The sequence below is a fragment of the Meriones unguiculatus genome, chromosome 20 (assembly GCF_030254825.1).
Source record: "Meriones unguiculatus strain TT.TT164.6M chromosome 20, Bangor_MerUng_6.1, whole genome shotgun sequence".
NCBI lineage: Eukaryota > Metazoa > Chordata > Mammalia > Rodentia > Muridae > Meriones > Meriones unguiculatus.
In genome coordinates, this window is record NC_083367.1 from 57,269,556 (window position 1) to 57,289,078 (window position 19,523).

The window sequence follows — 19,523 nt, forward strand, 5'->3', positions numbered from 1 at the left end:
TGAGGGTGTCTCCAGCCATGGGCATCATTGCTCCTTCCTGTGTCTGCCCATCTGATTAGAAGGGAAAGTTTTCTTCGTATGCTATGGGGACGGGGCTCAGTTACAGGCATTGGCATCCAAGAATAAACCGTTTAATTCTATGCACCAGCATTGAACACCTAAAGATGAAGCTGGTAAACAAACGACTCACAATGTTACAGAAGTGAAAACACTCAAAAGCAGATTTAACACAGGCACAAGACTTCGATAAACTGTGAGGCCGAATGAAACGAAAGCAGTCCCGACCTTGTGGAAAGGGGCCCACATCTGTGCCCCGGGCACACTCAACATTCTGGAAATCCCCCTCCCTACCCCCAATAAAACCCGTGTTGTCTTTTTGGAAGAAACTGGCAAAGTGATCCATAAATTCCTGTGGAAATATGGAGGGCCCAGAGCTGGGAACAGTGGCCAAAAAAAAAAAAAAAAGCAAGGTTGGCCAGCTCAGAACCCAAACTTCAGAACCCACTGAAAAAAAGTAAGTCATTACCACAGTCTGGAACAAGGACAAATTACGACAGAAAACAGAAACTCATTCCCTCTATCAGTTGATTCTCCGCAGGGTCCCACACAGCTCCGCGGGGAGGAAACTGTTTCCAGCACACACTGGATACACAGCTGCAGAAGAGGGAAGGGACCCAGGCAGGTCAAGGACAGGACTCAGCCCAAGCACATGAAGGGCTGACTTCAGGGTATGAGCCAAAACTACAGGAGCTTAGGGGTCTGCAGCTTCGAAATCAGGAAGCCATTTCTCGGTGGTGACACAAGACGCGCCGTAACAAGAGATAAACAGGTGCAGTTATGGAAAAATGAAAGAGTAAAGATTTGAACGAAGCCGGGGCCCGCTGCCTCGTGGCCCGGGCATCCGGGTACACACAGGAGGCAGGAGTCCCTTGGAGACCAGCCTGGTCTACATAGTAAGTCAGAAAGAGCTTCGGAGTGAGACCCTGTCTCAGAACTAAACAAAAACAGGGAAGTAAAATAGAAACCTATAGACTGGAGAAAAAAAAAAATCTGGAAATCCTGTGTCTAAGAAGGAAATTGCAAATGGTGCCTGGCGAGGAAAGCGTATGAAGGAGACTCTGGGCATAGTTACTCAAGAGGTCACCAATTCAAGGCAAGCAGAGCGCCTACAGGACCATTTCTGCAGGGGAAAGATACCTAACCCCCTCCGCCTCAGGAACCGCTGCCAGCTGCACCCCCCAGCCCTGGGCGCTCTGGGGGACACACCTGCGGGCAGCGGGTGCAGCTGGCATCTCCTCCCGCCTGCTTCAGAGGCAAAGGTGAGCACCCGGGAAAGCAGCCGGCCACGATTCAACAGTTCTGCCTCAGGTGGACACTCCGGTGGGAGGCGGGTGTTTCCATCCGGCCTCTGGGCCGAAAGGAGGTGGCAACATCTAACTAGAGAAGCGACGGTTGGGGGAGGGGGTCCTAGCCACACAAAGGAGTATGATTCGGCCAGGAAAAAGGAGGCTCCGGTTGTGCAAAACTGGGCGCACCCGGAAGTCTTAAGAAAGAGCAAAAGACCCGGATAGCAGGATTCCACTCAACACAGTACCCACAGGAGGCAGGTGGAGGGCTCCGAGCGTGGAGTGTGCGGGGGAGGTGGGGGCGTCCGACAGTGTGGGGCTTGCTTCTGGGACGCAGAGTTACTGATGGGCCCAGCACTGTGAGAGGGGCACAACTCAGGATCTTCCTAGAAGCTTCCTTAAAGGCGTGTAGCCTGTGTGCAAAGGCAAACTGAGACCCAAGCAGAGGTTTCCAGGTACATGAGGACGCTGGAAAAACAGGTGGTGGGCTTCCCGAATTAATAGGTTTACAAAGAAGAACGTGGTTCTCGCAGTGGATTTTGGTTTTGTTTTTAATTAAGAAACCTAAGTCTAAATATTTCTCCCACCGTAGGCCCGAGCTCTCCTCTGTCCCTCTGCGTAAGGGGTCTGGCCTTCCCTGGGGAGCACACGGGTCCAGGGGCGCGGGGCGTTGGGCGAGGGCGCGGCGGGCCGACGGGGCGGGCAGGGGGGCGGCCGCTGTGACCTCGAGCGTCGCAAACGCCGCCCTCCGCGGCCAGCGATAGGTCCCACCCCACCTAGGCGACCTGCGGCCGGGGGCGGGGAGACGCGGCGGGGACGCGCGGCGCGGCGGTAGAGCGTCCCGAGGATGTGGGCACCGAACGGCCCGGGACCCGCGGGCTGGGACCGCCGCAGGGTGGGCGCGCGGCTGCGGGCGGCCCTGGCCGGGCTGCAAGAGCTCCAGGGGCTGCGCGCCACGCAGCAGGCGCGCGTGCGGGGCGCCCTGGGCCTGCACTCCGAGCCCGGGCCCCGCAGCCAGGAGCTGCGGCTGGAGGCGGCGCTGTTGGCGCTGCGGGAGCAGCTGGTGAGGAGCGAGTGGGGCGCGGGCGGCCGGAGGTAGGGGACGCGCCGGGGCGGGCTCCGGACGGAGCTGCGTGGACGGAGCGAGCCGAGAGGCCCGGTGCGCGGCTGCGCGGGGAGCGCGCTGCGGGGCGCGAGCCGGAGGACCGCGCGCCGAGCCTGGGGTTGACTGCGCACCGCCTCTGCGGCGGACGCAGCCTCGGGGCGGCGGCGGCGGCGGCGGCGGCGCGCCAGTCGGGCTGCGCACAGGGCTGCGGTGATGGGGATGCGCGGACTCGATTTGGCCTGGCAGGAGTCTGCGCACGCACGGGACTCATCCCCGGAGCGGGTCATCCGGCCGCACAGCGTGACCGTGAGCCGTGGGGCACTCTCTTGGGTTCGCTTGGGTCGTTGGGGAGTCTTGCCTGCGGAGGACCGTCTCCGAGGTTGCATGTCACCTGATCCGTTAAAAAAAAAACAAAAACAAAAAAACCCACGAGTGTCCTCCAGTCTGCAGAATGTGAGAGAGGGGACCGGTGGCGCTTTCTCAGCTACACGCGCCCATCGAGGCCTCCTCTGTAGACCCCTGGGGTCCCCTCGGGAGTAGAGTTACAGCCCCTTTCTAGAAACAGCTCAAGATTTATTTATTTTTTTTAATTTTAGTACTGAAGTGTTTTTAAAAGAACAAAGCAATGCTCTCGAGTGTGATGGAGTCGCGTCCCCAACTCTTAGGCGGGATTTCTTTCATGGTGAAATTTGAATCTGTCCTGTTGAGAGTCGCCTCTGTGAAGTCCAGGGTGAAACTGCTCTTGCAGTCAGCTCCGGCTCACAAGTGCGTTGTTGCTTGTGACGAAAGAACCAGGAAGTCCAGTGTCTGAGTCAGTCCCCAGGACACCGGGAATCTTCCCTGGGTGTGAGGGAGAGGTGGAGATCTGGCTGAGGGTGGAACCCGGGTGGCAGCCTCCTCCAGTACTGCGAGGCGCTGAGCTGCTGCCCAGCGAGGGCCATGGCTGCCCTGCCGTGGGGCTGGACTCTGCAAACTAAGGCGTTACAACAGGTGCCTGGCCTTCGGGGGGCTACACACGCGGCATCACGTGACCTGAGCCAGACAGGCGCATTGATGAGTTACACGCATGGCCCGTTCCCTTACGGTTAATGATTAACTCGCCGTCAGCGATCCACAAACCCAGTCTGTGAGCCCTCACACTCCAATTACCAGCAGCCTTTGGAGAGATCAAACAAGCCTTTTGTTGACACACACAGTCCCCCCCCCTTCCTTTCCACAAGACCAGAGGGAACACGCAGGCTTTTGTCATGAAAGTTGGTTCACGGGAAAAAGGGAGAAATAATTGGATTTTATGTGGTTTTAGCGCTTCTACGTTTTTCTTAAGGGGGGGAGGGGCTGCAGGGAAGTGGGGCTGGTTGGGTGGGAGGGAGCATCGCTGCCTGTTGGATAAAGAAGATAGTGAAAGGGCTGCACAGTCTGGTTAAACCCTGCGGTAACTGGAGCTCACAGCCCTTCCGCTGGCTCACCTGACCCTCAGTCATTCAGGTGTGAAGACAGGAAGAGTGCCGGCAGTCCTCCTCGGCAGTTATACTGCGGGGATTCTCTAGTGAGGATGGATTTAGCATTTCTAGGGATTTGGTGTTCATCCGATGGGCTACGCCCTGCTAATTGCAGTGTCAAAAGTCACAAAGAGAACTCAGCAGTAGCTGCTTAAGAGGAATTTCGTTCACCAGATAAATCAGGGACTGTTAATGGCCGAGACCAAAAAGAGAGGTGATTTAGGCATTCAGTCCACCTCATTCCAGATTTCTCCGCTAATGAAATGCCATGCCCTCTGACCCCTGACCCCACCGTTTGCTGCAGGTGGCCCTTTGGGCAGTAGGCTGCCCTGTGAGTGTTTTCACAGGGACTTGTCTCAGAAAGTGGCTAGCATTTCAGTCCCGTAAGTGGGCGTAAAAGTAGGACAGCGCCCGCCGACTGGCATGCTGCCAGGAAGCTGTAACATTTTATCTTGCCTCAGCTTCATCCAGAAGAGGTGCCCTGGGACAGGAGGCTGATGCACAGATATGAGGCTCATCCTGCAGGGCTGACTGGTCATGACTCGTTCTGAAAGTGACAGCATGCAGCCGTTCCTCTCTGAACCTGGCAGGCTCAGATTCCGTAACCGTGAAGCGTGTTTTCCTTGGACCAGACCGCTTGCATGGTGAACACATAAGGGGCAGATGGAGGTCAGATAAGAAGCAGATGAGGTCAAGAGCAAGGACCTGCCAGGCTTCTCCAGCATCACTGTCAATCGCATCCATGATGATTGATGTGATGTGAAGTTTGCAGGAGGCCATCAAGGGGTAATTCATGCATAAAACATTTCCTTTGTTGATGTTGGCTTTCAAGGAGAGGAAGGAAGTCTCATAGATACCATCTCTACATCCTGAACCTTTTATCCTCCAAATACACCATAAAGTTTGGGGTGGGGGTGTTGTTCGTTTGCCTGCTTGTTTCTGCTGGGGTTGAAAAGTGGAAGTGTCCATGGGGGAGGTAGAACAAATTCAGATCAAGCCCTTGAAAGGAATCCACCAGCTCCCTCTTAGTGGTACCATACAATGGCAGGTCTCAAACATTTGGTGGTCACTAGACGGTTCCCTTCTAGCAAAGCTGGGGAAGGTCCAGGGCCCTAGGCCTGCCCAGGATCCAAAGGTGTACTGGATGATGTCACCACTGGGCCTGAGTTTAGTTCCCCCTTGCACCAGGCCTCTGACCCCTGACCCAGCTCTGGGGGATTCACCTAAGTGCTCCAGAGCCTTGGTGAAATCAGGGTGAGGCTTGCAGACCACAAACGGACTTGGTTCTGGGAAGAGTTCCACAGCCTGGCTTTATAGCTCAGTCCTAGTCACAGCGACTTTGACCCTGAAGTTCAGCCTAAGGAACTGTGATGAAAACCTGGACTAGGAGCAGAGGGAGTATTAATGACAGTGGTATCACTCCGGATGGCGGCCTCACCGATAAGGCCCCTAAGGACCCTGGGGCCTTGAAACCTCCATTAACTAGAAACTGGGTGCTGAGGCTGGCTGAGGAGGTGTTACCCACAGCGCAGCTGGTCCATGAGGTTGGGGCCAACCTCTGTGTGAGTAACCAGCTAGGCCTTTAAAGAAGGGAAGCTGGGATTGAGAGGAGCAGGTAGATATTTACTGTTGGTCGCTAGAGCGGATGCTGCTAGGCAGAGGTGCTTCGTGACTGCGGGACCCTGGGACTTTAAGGTAGGGCAAAGAAAAGTGTGTCACAGAAGAAAATCCATGCCAGCCCCTTGATGAGTCTCAGCGTCAGTTTCTGAGTGGGTGGAAAGGATATGCCTTCAGTCTCTGCCCTCATTGTTCCAGGAAAGAGTTTGCGTCAGAAGCAGGTTTTGGACCAAGTGGTGGTTCTGGAAAGGTTTGTTCAGCTTTGCCGCCGGTGGTCCTAGGAGACACTCTTACCCCTCAGACCATGAGTTAGTCGAGTTGGGGTTAGAGCCTGGGACCAGCCGGTGCGCCACCCTCAACCAGGCCATTCACACAGACAAGCCACAGGGGAAAGCTGAGAAAGGACATTTATTCAATGTGTCCACACTGAGAAGAGGGACACATAAGGTCCAATGGACCCCAAGTTCATCGTTAGGGCACTGGCCTGAGATTTAAAGAGAATCGAGGGGTGAGCAGTCCCGAGCCAGGTGTCATTCCAGCTGTCACTCCCTCGAGTGTCCGGAAGACGGTAGGTGAGTTGACAGAACTCACCTTAGTTTGGCTCTCTTCTTAGTTTGGCTCCGGCTGGCCCCTGGTTCCAGCATTTTCTTCCTCCCAGGACGAGATTCTGGGGAAATTCCAGCTTCTTGGTGCCCACTGTGTCTTTAGAATATCTTCTTTCGTGTGGGGGCGAGTGTGTGTGGAGGTGGATTCCACTCTGAGTCAGCTCCTGAGGGAAGGCTGAGCCAGCTGAGCCCGACAGCCGTGCCAGCCCTGGCCAGCATTCTACTCAGTTTGTGAAAGGGCGTGTTCTGGTGAACACGGGAGGTCATTGCTGCTGGTGATATTTCTGAGGTAACGGCCACCTTCTCAACAGGAGAGCCACAGCCCCACGGTTTACCATTGGTTTACCTTAAACTCACTTGTTACTTAAAGAAGAAATGTATGCAACCGAGCTGGAAATCGGGACACTGCACGGCTGAGAGAAATAAATAAGTTTTTAACAAACAGTACTGATTAGTTTTATGTATGTGAACACAGAACTCCTCTCACTTCCTGTGGACTGCACAGTGTGTGTGTGTGCATGTGTGTGCTCCCACGCTCCCACACACGCATGCACGCACACACCGAGGGGTGGCAAATCCTTTGTGGTCCATTCCAGTAGACTCACAGAGTTGCTTCCCGTGAGCCGGCGGCAGGTGCCAGTTAGATACGCTTCACAGGAGCATGGACTTCAGGATTCTAACTGATTCCTGATGGCTCTCTTTCACTTGGTTTGCATTGCTGTAGTCACACTGGTTTTTATCCTTCCCCCTTCTTAACCTCCTAGTCGAGGCTAAGGCGGCAGGATGCTGGCCTGAAGACCCACTTGGACCAGCTGGACCAGCAGATAAGCGAACTGCAGCTGGATGTGAGCAGGTCCTGTGAGGCCCTGGACAGCGACAGCAGGCCCAGCTCAGGTAGGGCCCACTACGCCCAGACTGCTGGGCGCCAGGCTGCCGGGATCCTGCCCTCTCGGAAGGCAGTACCGTAGTCATTGGCACCCGTCACGGACCCCGTCTGTCATGACACACTGAAGAGTGACATCCTCAGCCTGTGTCCTCAGCTGATCTGACAGTTGGAGGGGGGAGTCCCTTGGGCCCTGGGAAGTATAGGTGACTGAGGACCTGAAAAAGCTTTAACTGAAAATGCTGAAAGAAAGAAATATAAATATAGCAAGTATTTAAATAGTATCTACAAATATATAAGCTAAAGAGTTTATATATATAATAGTTTATAATACATATGTAAACTACCAGTTTATGTATATCTATGTATATATATTATATGTAATATGAAAGTTGGAAAAAAATCTTCTTTTTTGATTGTATTAAACATTCCATGCTGGACGGTCATGGACCATGCCAAAGGCTATTTTACGGACCACCTACTTTATTTAAATCAGTATAACCTGTGAACTAAACACAGAATTGCCTGCTCCCCATCTTTGGTGGCTTGTGTGGCTATGGTCACTTTTGTTCTCTTAATATCCTCCAGGTAAAAGTTGGAAATGGAGACCCCTGTCTCTGGGTCACAGTGGTCATGAGGCAGGCATGACAACAAGCCTGGGGGTGTCTGGGGTCCCCTTGGCACACTTTGTACCTGGCTTTTGCAGTCTAGCCTGGGAGGTACCAGGCACCCAGCAGTCCCTGGGGCTGAGGACTCCCAAGAAGGAAATGCCCCGTGCAGTTGCATGTTAAAGAAAGGAGAGAGTGCCTAAAGCAAAGGATAGATACGGGTTCAGGTGAGGTAGGGTCAGTTGTTCCCACAGCCTCTCACAAGACTCCCAGCAAGGATCTGGAACATTCTTTTCCAGGGCCCCTCCCCACAGGCATTGTTGTCTGCCCCTCACCCTCCTTGTGCCGTAAAAGCATGAAGAAGGGCTCTGGGTCTCTGGGACAGAGGCCACTGGCTAGGGGTGCACTGACCTCTGTCTGCCCTGTCCAGGTTTCTACGAGCTGAGTGACGCTGGTTCCTGCTCCCTGTCCACCTCCTGTGCATCTGTCTGCAGTGACCGCCTCTCCCCATCCCTGGGCAGCTGGCTGCCTGTGTTCCAGCCCTCTAAGTCCAGGTCTGGTATGGGGGACTGGAGACCCCGCTCTGCGGATGAGACCACCGTCCCTGTGTGGAGCCCACAGTCCAGTGGAGAAGATAGCAGGCTTGTGCATGGTGAAGGGGACGCAGGCCGGCCAAGGGGCATGTTCCGGCCCAGACCAGTGTCTACAGGTGAGAGTGTCATCTGGGTGGGAGGGACAGCAGATGATGGTTCCCCAGGCCCACTGGGGAAGAGGCTGACCCCACGTGGAGCAGGCACGTGTCTAATTTTAAATGAACATCTGGATGCTAGGAAGAAACATTGCAATCATTGGTGTGAGAATAGTCACAAGAACCCTTCATGTTTTCCCAAGGGAAAAAGATGTCACGTGGACCCTTCCATTCCCCTGGCACCTGGGCTCCATGTCAGCCTTGATCTCTCCGTGTAGATGCTGGAGCAGTTTCTGCTGCAGCCGTCCCACGTATGGCTATAGACCTTTGTCCCAGGAGGCCTCCGAGCCATGGTTAAATGAAGACCCTAAGCTGACGTCTCCCGCTCACTCTCCCTGAAGAGCAGGGACCCCCACACACAAGAGCTGAGTGTCTCTACATGCATCCATGGGAAGCAGGGACTTGGCATGTTTCTGTGTTGATGTGGTTTTCGTGGTCTTGTTTCCAGGCGATCTTGAGAGAGTCCTTCCAGCTGACCTGGGGTTCCAGAGAGCTGGTACTGATCCTGCATCCTCATCCCTCTTCTGCCAAGGGATAGAGGTCCCGGCCCACACAGTGGACCCTAAGTACCAGCGTGATCTGGTGGCCAGGGGTGGCCAGGAGGTGTATTCATATCCGAGCCCCCTGCATGCGGTGGCGCTGCAGAGCCCTCTTTTTGCTCTGCCTAAGGAAGCTCCACGTCTCGACATTCACTCACCTCCCCAGGAGCCTCCTCCTGTCCCTGTTGATCAGAGTAGGACTCAGACTGGGCCGATCCCTGAGCTGGGCTCGGCTGAAGCCTACATCCACAGGCTTTTGCGCCTGCGCGGCCAGACACACCCCCTGAGAGATGGGGTGCAGGAGGAGCAGGGAAGCGATGCAGCTCCTTTCCCACAGAGGCCGGGTAGCCAGCGGCCAGGCAGCGGAGGTCAGCTTGAGAAACAGACCTGTGAGATAGACAGGGGAGGAATGAAACCAAGTTGGGGTGCCGCCAAGGACAGCTTCAGGCAACAGGGGCCTGTGTCCCTTGTGGATACGGAGCCCCTCGGCAGCCCCCTAAAGGAGGAAACCGCACCTTGGAATCCCTGTGTGCGTGGAGACGATGCTGTAGGCTCCTCTCCCTGCTCCCAGGCTCAGCAGTCCCCCCTTGACTACGGCCATGGACGAGTCCAGTCACCATCCAGGGTGCTGGGCCCTGACAGCCCGCCTCTGGCCCCGGGGTCCTTTGCCTACCTACCCTGCACCCTTGCTGAGACATCCCCAGTGAGGGTAGGCTCTCCCCAAAGCAAGGCCACGAAGGCCCGAAGAAGAGTTAGTGAGAAAGTGCCACGACTGGGGAAGCAGCTCCCATCGCAACCCGAGAGACCGCGGGGTATTCATGCTGCACCGCCCTCAGAGCGGGAGCCCTTGTCCAAACTCCAGCAGGGAGGGCTCGGCAGTAGGCCCACAGTAGCCAGAGAGCCTCCCGGCCGCTCTTGCTCTGAGTCCACCCTCTACCCCGTGCCCTTCTTTGTCCCCCTACTGGTGGCCCAGCGGGAAAGTTACCCAGCGTCATCCCAAGCGCTGTTCCCAATGGAGGCAGCCCCCCTTAGCTCAGCAGCCAGGAGGAAGCAGCGCAAGTGGCAGTCCACGATGGAGATCTCAGCCAAAGCCCATCCGGTCAGCCGACCTGGGCCCAGCTTGGGCCACCCTCGGTCCCCAGCCAGGAGAGCAGGTGGTCCCCGGGCCCAGAGCAGGCCCACGCTTGCCCGTCAGGATGCCTGTATGAGGAGTGAGTCAGACCCCTCGGAGCACTCCACAGAGTGCGCCTCACTATTCCACTCTACCATTGCGGAGACCAGCGAGGACGAGGAGGCCAGTGACCACACTGCCAACCGCTTCGGGGACGAGTCCAGCAGCAACGATTCAGAAGGCTGTGTCCAGGGCAGCCGCCGTGGCCTGGTGATAGGCAGTTCAGATGCCGGGCATGGGGAGCGGCCCTGGCCCCGTGCTTCCCTCCAGCAGTCCCCACGGGCCCCAGGAGGCTCCAGGCCACACCTGCCCCCTGTGCCCAAACTGTGCCGCATCAAGGCCTCCAAGGCCCTGAAGAAGAAGATCCGTAGGTTCCAGCCAGCAGCCCTGAAGGTCATGACCATGGTGTGATGCCAGGCTTTCAGGACAAGCCTAGGACCCCAGAAGGTGTAAGACTCTTCCGTGCCATGCGATGAGCAGATGCGATGCCAGCTTGCTTAGGTTTCTCAGTAGTCGCCCTCACTGTGGTTGTGAGTTCTCTGGGCTGATCCTCCCCGCAGCCATTTTCATTGCATGATTGTAGCCACAGCTTTGTTCTCCATACTCCTGCTGGTTTGTGGGGAGAGGTCTCCAATAAGATGTCCCTCCCCAGAGACATCTTACACACATTGCATCCTGTTGGGGGAACCAATTTTGAATTCAGCTCTGTATTACAGTCATTAATAAACCTACACGATGCTGGTATAATTCCAAATAAACCCCATTTCCTTCTTCTGCAGCCACTGTCCTGTCTGCCTTCCTTCTTAACATGGGCCATGTGCTCACCTGAGGGAGGAAAAGCATTTTGAGGGTAAACTGAATAGGAAAACAAACGAACAAAAACTAACTAAACATTTTCCCATGTCTTTTGAGAAGAAAATATCTGTTTACTTTCCAACCATTCTTAATGAATGATGAGTTTTCAAATCAGTTGCTCAGTGCTGCCGTCACAAGGCAGCCTTCTGGGTCCATCACATGTTGCCCCTGAGGGGAGAAGGGAATGCATTTCATAGGGTGCCCTTGCTCTGTACCCTTGGCAGGAGCCTTGAAAATCAAGAGACAGGAAGACGGGTGGAAAATATTGCTACAGGAGGCGTCACAGTGGCTAAATATTCCTGCAGCGAGAAGCTGTACGCAGGGTGAAAAAAACCTGAAAATTGATTAAGGTTTAGAACGAAGAACTCAGCCTCCCCTGAGAGAGGAGTGGGGAAGGAATGAGAATGAATGCTTTGGGAGTTTTGGGGCTTTCTGTGCAAACCGCTCCAGAGTGCAGACATTTCAGAGGGGCCAAGGGAGCAATGTCTGAAAAGTAAACATTCCAGTATCTGCCTTGACTGCCTGCCTGTGCCTCTTGGAATCGCTCAGGCCACAGCAATTGTTTAAAAGTCAGTCATGAGCAGGGTTTTATTATAAAAAAAAAAAATTGTTTTTCATTACTGTGACAAAATGACTGGCAGACAGAAGGAAGGAGAGATGTGTTTTGGATCACAGCCTCAGAGGGCTCAATCCGTCACACAGATGGCACGACAAGGCAGTTTGGTTGACATCATGGTGGGCCAGGAAGCAGGAATCCAAACAGGATGTGACCAGAGAACACATAGTCCCAAGGACGAGCCTCCAGTGACTCAACTTTCCCAGCCAGGCCCCAACTCCAAAGTGCTTCAGTCTTCCCAACAACCACCAGCAGGGGATCAAGTGTTTAAAACAGGAGCCTGTGAGGGACACTCCAGATTCAAATGATGGTGATCGACCTGGGGCCCTCAAAGGCCTATGGCCTCAGTCCACCCTCAGGAGTCCTCACAGCCTTATGGGTTCAACAATCATTCAAAAGTTTTGAGTCTGGAGAGCTGAGGCAATCTCTCAGCTGGGAACCCCTGAAAAATTAAAGATGGCTCCACACTTCTACATACTACATAGCAGGGGATACATCACTGAAGTGCTCTAATTCTTCCCCTCATTGTTCCTGAGGTGATGGGAAGCAGTGGTTTGGCAGAACCATCACCTATGAGGCTACTGAGATTTGTCTAAGTTCTGACAAAGCTGTCTGTGCGCCTACCCAGACCCAATGCTGCATCCATCCTGTAGAGAGGGCAAAGGCCCCATGCCATGTCCACACTCTTGCTGAGCGTCGTCTCTGTCTGGATCTGTGCAAGTGCGTGGTGAGGTGGAGCTCACGTGTACCCCATGAAACACATGCACTTTTCTTATCGATCTTGGGGACCTGTGCCGTCCCTGCGGCTCAGGCTGTGTCGCTGATTGCTGACACGGGCTCAGCATAGAAGGGACTAGGATGGATTGGGGCTACTGAGTATTGGTTACTGGTATTCCTCTTCCACAGCATAGCTGCCTTGATTTCCAAACCACTCAGGTGCCAACATGCCACCAAAAATTCTGTATGGCAGCCAGGGAGATGTGGGCCTGTCTAACCATGTCAGCTAACCACAAAAGCAGTGCAACTACACACAAAAATCTGTGCTCTTTCTTGGCTTTCTCTACTCTCACCCTCGGTGTGTGTGTGTGTGTGTGTGTCCCCATGCATCCCCTTTCTCTCTTGTGTTCTGTCTCATTGGGAAAATCTCCAGTGAGACTTGTTAAAGCACAGCATTAAGATTCAGAAAGCAGAGCAGCAGGGACAAAAACGAGGCTCCTAAGTAATGCTAGCCAGGGACCTCACTTCTGATGTCCCTGTGGGGGACTCTATGTGGAAAATGACCAGCAAGATTCCCACTGAAGACAGGCCTGGGGATCCAGGGCCCGGTGTGTGGTAGAAGCTGAGGGGTACTTGATAAAGGCAGCCGCGGGGCTCAGGGCACAGCTGTGACTTACAAGGAAGTGCTCAGGTAGCTGGAGAAGCCCCCTGACTTCCCTGAAGCTACTGGCTACACAAAGACCACACTTCCCTCAAGCCCAGCTTCTGCCTGTCTGACCGGAAGTCAGACATACATTTTGGTTTTCCAGCAGTCAGAAACTCATCCCATGACTTCTGCTCTCATGTTCCCTGAGGGCTGGGTTGGCAACAGTGAACACGACATAGGAGACTCCACCAGGGTCCTCTGGGCCTTTCAAACCATATCTTGTAACGGGAAGGGCCACACAGCTTGGGGAAAGTAAGGACAGCTTCCCCACCAGAAGAATGTGTTTCCTTTAAAAAGGGAGACGTGGTGCTGTAGGACTCAGGATGAGGGGCAGGTTGATAACAGTGGAACTGAGATAAAGGGAATGAGACAGTTCATTCTGTAGCCAGACACGAGTGAACATTGCCCTGGAACACAGATTCAGGTTTTCCAAATACCATGCTCTAACGCACTAACAGTTTTATGGAATTTTCCTGTCAGCAGAACAAAGAAAGTCATAAATCAGGCACTTTTTACATATTTTGGTGGGGACTCCTGTAGCTGGGCTAGAACAGGGCAAGGACATCTCTGCTATAGTCTCAGACGTCATCGGATGCCATTCTTGGCTTTGGGGTTGATGAAATGTAAGGGGTCTGTTTGTACATTCCAAAAGGATTTACCTAATGGTCAGGAAGATTTTAGGCCACATACAGAGCTGGGCAATAAATGGCTATTTGGAGGACCTAAGATAACTCAAGAACATTTGTCTCCCACCCCATAACATTCCATCTCTCCACGGTCACTGAAGCTCTAATCAGTCAATCAGCCTTGTAGAATGTTTAACATAGGTGTGGCTTTTTTCTGAGAGCATCAGCTCGCATATTTTAGAGTAATTTTCTTTCAGACAGACATACATGCTCCTGGGAAGGAAACAGCAGGAGCCCTCTGGGCAGTGTGGCGGAGATAAGGAGACTGGAAGGCGCCTTGGGTGCACAGGCTGGCAGATGAGCTCCCTCTCAAAGGGCACATGGCAGTCAGCTGAGGCCTCCACTATGGGCTCTTCAGAAACCTTTTATAAGTTCTAGCATGTTAGAATTCAAAAATATCTTAGAAAAAAAAGAAAGCCAAAATTAAACATATGTTATAATAATTAGCAAATAATTTAATTAAATTACAATGTTAGTGAAAGTACCCATCCCGCTTTAATGAATTGTATCATTTAAGAAAATGGGCTTAGGGCTGGCATGGTGATGAAAGCCTTTAATCCTAGCACTTGTAGGCAGAGGCAGGAGGATCTCTGTGAGTTCAAGGCCAGGGCCCAGCTGTCCTGGGATCCGAAGTATAGATCAGGCTGGGCCCTAGCCTTCAACTCATAGAGCTGGAACCTATGTAGCCTTACTCTGGAGCCCACTCAGCACCAAACATATGGGGCTGAAGGGGAAAATGGCCACCTCATAAGAACAGCTCTGTTCTGCCTTAGAGAGAAGCCCTTCCCTACCATTAGCAGTAAAACAGTGTGATTCTAGCTAACATAACAGACTTTTCTGAGCTCTGGTGTGATGCCTCTTAAATGCTCAATGCTCGGAAATAGGTGGATCTCAACACTGTTCTATCAGGAAATGGGTCAGATCCCATAAGGCCAGCAAGGGTACTGATAGCCATACTGGCTTTTAGGGGGAAGGGCACACTGCTGAGTGATCCCACAACTTTGGGGTGGGCCAGAGAGAACCTTGGGTGATAACATCCCATTCCTCAAAGGAGAGCTTAACCTTTGAACCCAGCCTCCCTCTGTTGCCTCCTAAGAGCCGAGCCGGGAAACACCTATGAGACAGAAGCCAACAGCTGGGCACTTCCACCTGGCTGATGTGGCCATCTGGACTTCTTCAAAGGCAGAAAATGAAAGCAGGTGAACCAGGCCAGTGACGATCCAGAGAGAAGCAGTCCCAACTGGAATGAAGAAATCAATGTTAAATGGCCAGGATCTGTTATACTGTTAGAACGTCCAGGATTTTTAGCAGTGTGTGACAATGTGTAACCAAGGCCCACAATATAGATGCCTCTTTCCAGCTTTTTTCAGTCCAAGGCATTTTTAATGGCTCTGCATGTCCAGGTGACGAAGCTGGGCTGCACTGGGCATCCTCAGGGTCCCTCCCCCACCTTCCCAGAAGCCTGACTGCATCCAACATGGGATTCAGGCAGCATCCTGGGAATGGCCTTTTTTTTGCAGGCCATTGGTTTCCAGCCTTGTCCCCTGGAGAAGTACTGGAAAGAAGCTAACAGAAGCAGAGCCTGGGACTTAGAATAGACGGCGAATCTCTGGAAACAAGTAATGGTCTTACAATCAGGACAGAGAATGGAAGGCAGGTTTTGAGCTGCAGCTGACATACCTAGGGTCCAGGTGCCCCCTTGAGCATAAAGAGCCACCTTAAAGAACTTTGGTGAGTAGAAACACTCAGAGCCTATCCACAAAGAGTGAGAAATAATTGTACATCCAGAGCCTGATGTGCAAGGGATCCCGTGGCCACTGGGCTGGCAGAGACCACACACACCGAGATGGAAAAGTCAACGGGCAGGAAAAGCGGGCCCACTGTCTTCTGGGGAAGCTGCCAGCAGGACCCCTATTGGGATGGGCAGGGAGAGTGTCACTGCCTCTCATTGGTGTCCTGTTCTTTACATCCCTGCACGTCTCTGATAGCCAGCTTCCTGAAAGCCACAATGAAACATTCTCACTCGCACACTTAGCTCTTCAAAGAGGAATGTTTCAGACACAAGGATGGCAGGGGACACAGTCACCTGACCTCCAGAACAAAGGACTCCACAGCACACACACTCTCCTCTCATTTTTCTTGATTATTCCACTTTTATTTTGCTTAACCCTAGAGGAGATCAAGCTCCTGAACAGACAGAAATCACGTGTCAGCCCCGGAGCACCTCTCGATGGATCTTCTGCAGATTAACGTGTTACTCGGTTTCCTCTGGATATTTTAAATGCAGTCCTGGCCCTGTGTCACTGTTGGAGCCCCAAATACCACAGCCCTGTGCTGGACCCTGTGACGTGGCTCATCTTAGTTCTGTATTTTAATTGTGTGTCATCATTTCTGCAAGCTATGTGCCCACTCAGCCTTAGGTAGGACATGTGATATCACGATGGGCCTGACCTGGAAAGGCCCCCTGTGTGCCTGGAAGGACAGACTCCTCTGCCTGCATAATCTGACCTCGATGTCAGTGACGGGCCACCCCTAGACTGCCCAGGCAGCACGTGGGATCTGACAATGTTCACTTTGGGTATTGCGGAAACGCACCCTGTTTTCTGGTCCCCAAACCGGGGAAGGTGGGCATTTCAACAGAGGACACCAGCTCTCTGTGAGTTTCCCCTGATGTCACCAGTCACAAAGCAGAGTAAGGGGTCTGCTTACTGTTTACTGTCACATTCTATGGCAGGTGAAGAGGGGCTGGGGGACTTTCTGAGGGAGAGCCGGATCTCTTAGCACATCGGAGCCACGTGTCAGTACCCATGTGGCCCCAGCTCCTTCACGATGAGACCTACATTTTTTAATTCTCCATAATGTAAGTATATTATGAAATCAAAAACTATTTTACAATTGGTGCAAAATGGAGGCCTTCAAGTGCCTTCAAGCCAAGGAAACAGGGAGACAGGGCCTTAGAGACAAGGTGTTCTCTTTCTCTTTCTCTTTCTCTCTCTCTCTCTCTCTCTGTTCTTTCCTCTCCCTTCTCTTTTCTTCTTTCTCCCTTCTTCCCCATATCCCATATATATATTTATATATTGATCTTCTGCTTCAGGCAAAAAAATATTATACATCTCTTGAGACCTTCCTGAGTGCAAGGGTCAGAACCAGGGCACTGCCCAGACAAAGCACACGGGCATCCTGCTATGTCTAGGGCATCTGTGTTTCATGCAAGCAAGGGTGAAAGTTTGAAGTCAAGTTCCTGAGTAATATTCAAGGCAAGCAAGGCAGTGAGGCAGACAGATGTGTGACCAGGCCAGCCAGCAAACTCCTCTCTTCCCTGCTGAGGAGACAAGCCAGCTCGTCTCCAGCTGCGTCCTCTGGAGGTGCCCAAAGTTCTGAGTCCAGAGATTCCCTATACCAACATTACCCTCAGAGTGATGGGAGATAAGGACGAGGCTCCTGATGTGGAGTCCTGGCCCTGTATGCCCTCAGAGTCACCTCTGACCTCCCTAGGCCAAGAAGATGCTAGATGAGGTATATAGGAGGCAGCGTACATTGGATCCAAGGCCTCCTGAGGACAGTGTGGAAGGGCCTGTAGGTGGAGAGGCCCCTGTAGACTAAGCTGAATGACAGTCACTTTCCTTCCATCCGGGAAACTGATCCCCATGGAAGTTGCCTTTGCTCCGCCTGCAGTTGGCTTTCCCAGGTCTTGACATCTGCCCCTACGTTGACATCAGCTGGAATCAGAATGTGGTCATAGGTCTGGATGAGACATCCCACAGCTGCTTCGCCCTCCTGTGACACCCTGGCTGTCTCTGACTCCGGGGAGTGACCACAAGCATGCACACACCTTCTTGTCCCCGTGCCAGGTTACACAAAGCCATGATTCTACGCCACAGGCAAGACTGGACAAGGGAGCTGGCACCGGGGATATGCCTCCGCCCTTGCTCAGAGCTCATGGGCTGGGCCTTTAGATACCTCTCTTTGTTTAATGATGCTGTAAACCTCCAACATCTGGACACGTAGCACATGTTCTTTCCAGCCAAGATTCGCCTCAGCAGGAGAAAAGGCCAACTTAGGCTGCCTTGGTCCTTGGCTATTTGCATAAAGGGAGCCCTTCTTAAAAGCGTCCAGAAGTGCGCGGCTGCTGCCAGGTCTTCCGATCTGCAAACAGATGAGAGAGGAGCTTTGTAAAAATTACAGCAAGCTATCCTGGTGTCTCCAGTAGGAAGGACAGAAGTTCCCTGGAAGGAATGCAGAGAGTGAACACATGGCAGCCACTTTGAAAGAGGTGCAGACATAGCTACACAGGCCTGACAGAGGTACATAACTCTGAGGACCACAGCTTTGTGTGGGATAGCTGACCAGGGACAGCGACAAGGGACAGAATAGGCTCCTATTCCAGAGTGGGCTGGTGTCTCCTCCCTGTCTTCAGAGGGCTTTCCCAACAGCACCTTCCCTGTTTTCTGTCTAGCTCAGCAATGTACCACTGAGCCTCTTCTGAGCCTGCAGATGCTGTGTCCTCATCTCTACCATAGGTAGCCGGGTCTAGCCCTCAGCATACTCAGGGTGCTCAGACAGAACATATTAGGGGCAGAGGCTAGCTCAGTCACTTTCACAGTGTGGGTATCCATCTGGCTTTGTCCTGAAGGACCATCCCCTGTTCTCACACCCTGGACTGTAACACAGCAAAGACCAGCCCCTAGCACCCAGCCACTCAGTCAGCTAGGTCAAGGTGTCAGGTGAAGACCACTAGAAGCTGAGCCTATGCAGCCCATCCTCAGCACTCTCCTCATCACTGTGTCCTCAGCTTCTGCCTCACAACCACAGGACCACATACACACACAGTAGCTGCTTCTTCTTCTTCTTCTTCTTCTTCTTCTTCTTCTTCTTCTTCTTCTGCTGCTGCTGCTGCTGCTGCTGCTGCTGCTGCTGCTGCAAGATGGAAGGCACAGAAGGAAAAGTTATGCACTATCTGTATAACGTATTGTATACGTTAAAATGGTAATTTTAGGGATAGGGAAGTTCTAAAAGGATTGTCTGCCGTGTCTGTGTTTGATCCCCAGCACTACAGTAAGTAAACATTGATAAATGATAGATATATTTGTAGGTAGGTAGGTAGGTGGGTGGGTGTGGTGGATGAATACATAGAGATAGATAGATAGATCATACATACATATATACATACATGAGAGGTAAAGTGATAGATGATTGGTAGATGAAGATAGAAAATTGTGTGTGTGTGTGTGTGTGGTGTGTATCTGTAAGCATTGAATACAGTGAACATCACCCAACCCCACTGTGCACAGATGGTAGGGCACCCCTTGATGGACACATTTTCTACAACTTCAAAGTCCCCAGAGGCTGAACCACAGGAGTTACAGCTCTGAAGGCTGAGGGTCCAGGTGCCGGGTATCAGAACAGGTCAGCCCTGTGTGCCTGAGCATGTGTTCCTCCTAAGCTGACCTGCTGAAATCTTTGCTCCAAAGGAGAAGGTGTGGGGAACTGGGATTTGGGGAAGTGATTGGTTGGGTCAGGGGGTGAATAAGTTTGGCGCTTACATAAAAGGCTCAAGGTTGCTCCCCAACCTTTTCCACCCTGTGAAGACAGAACTAGGGGTATGTGGATGTGGATGTGTGAGTGTGTGTGAGGTGTGATCTGGGAAGCCTTACCCACAAAGATCTGCTGTATCTGGGAGTCAGAACTGCATGAAATCAATGTGTATTGCTTTTAGGCCACCAGCTTGTAGAGCTAAGCTACAGGTGACCAAGGAGACTGAGACCTGGCACACGCTGGTGACTGTGACATTTCTTGGAGCATGAACACCACACTCTCATTTT

The 19,523-nt window shown here is 52.7% G+C and overlaps 1 protein-coding gene across 4 annotated transcripts; it reads left to right on the plus strand.

Annotated features, from left to right (window-relative positions):
• The first annotated feature begins 1,091 nt into the window (after window positions 1-1,091).
• On the plus strand, window positions 1,092-10,899 carry Dact2 (dishevelled binding antagonist of beta catenin 2). 4 transcript variants are annotated; one of them, XM_021644013.2, is made up of 4 exons: window positions 1,092-1,319; window positions 6,937-7,066; window positions 8,094-8,372; window positions 8,860-10,899. In XM_021644013.2, the coding sequence occupies exons 1-4, from the start codon at window positions 1,107-1,109 to the stop codon at window positions 10,530-10,532; spliced, it is 2,295 nt and encodes a 764-aa protein (XP_021499688.1). In that variant the 5' UTR covers window positions 1,092-1,106; the 3' UTR covers window positions 10,533-10,899. The 4 variants fall into 4 exon arrangements, with proteins under 4 accessions (XP_021499688.1, XP_021499687.1, XP_021499690.1 ...); XM_021644012.2 differs by lacking the exon at window positions 1,092-1,319 and adding an exon at window positions 2,151-2,409; XM_021644015.2 differs by lacking the exon at window positions 1,092-1,319 and adding an exon at window positions 2,544-2,781.
• Window positions 10,900-19,523: the final 8,624 nt, after the last annotated feature.

Excerpts from the sequence above, each read along its gene's own strand:
- Dact2 (XM_021644012.2), top strand. The coding sequence starts at position 2,194 with ATGTGGGCACCGAACGGCCCGGGACCCGCGGGCTGGGACCGCCGCAGG. Across the intron at positions 2,410-6,936 it reads TGGCGCTGCGGGAGCAGCTG|TCGAGGCTAAGGCGGCAGGA; the intron begins GTGAGGAGCGAG and ends TTAACCTCCTAG. Across the intron at positions 7,067-8,093 it reads CGACAGCAGGCCCAGCTCAG|GTTTCTACGAGCTGAGTGAC; the intron begins GTAGGGCCCACT and ends TGCCCTGTCCAG.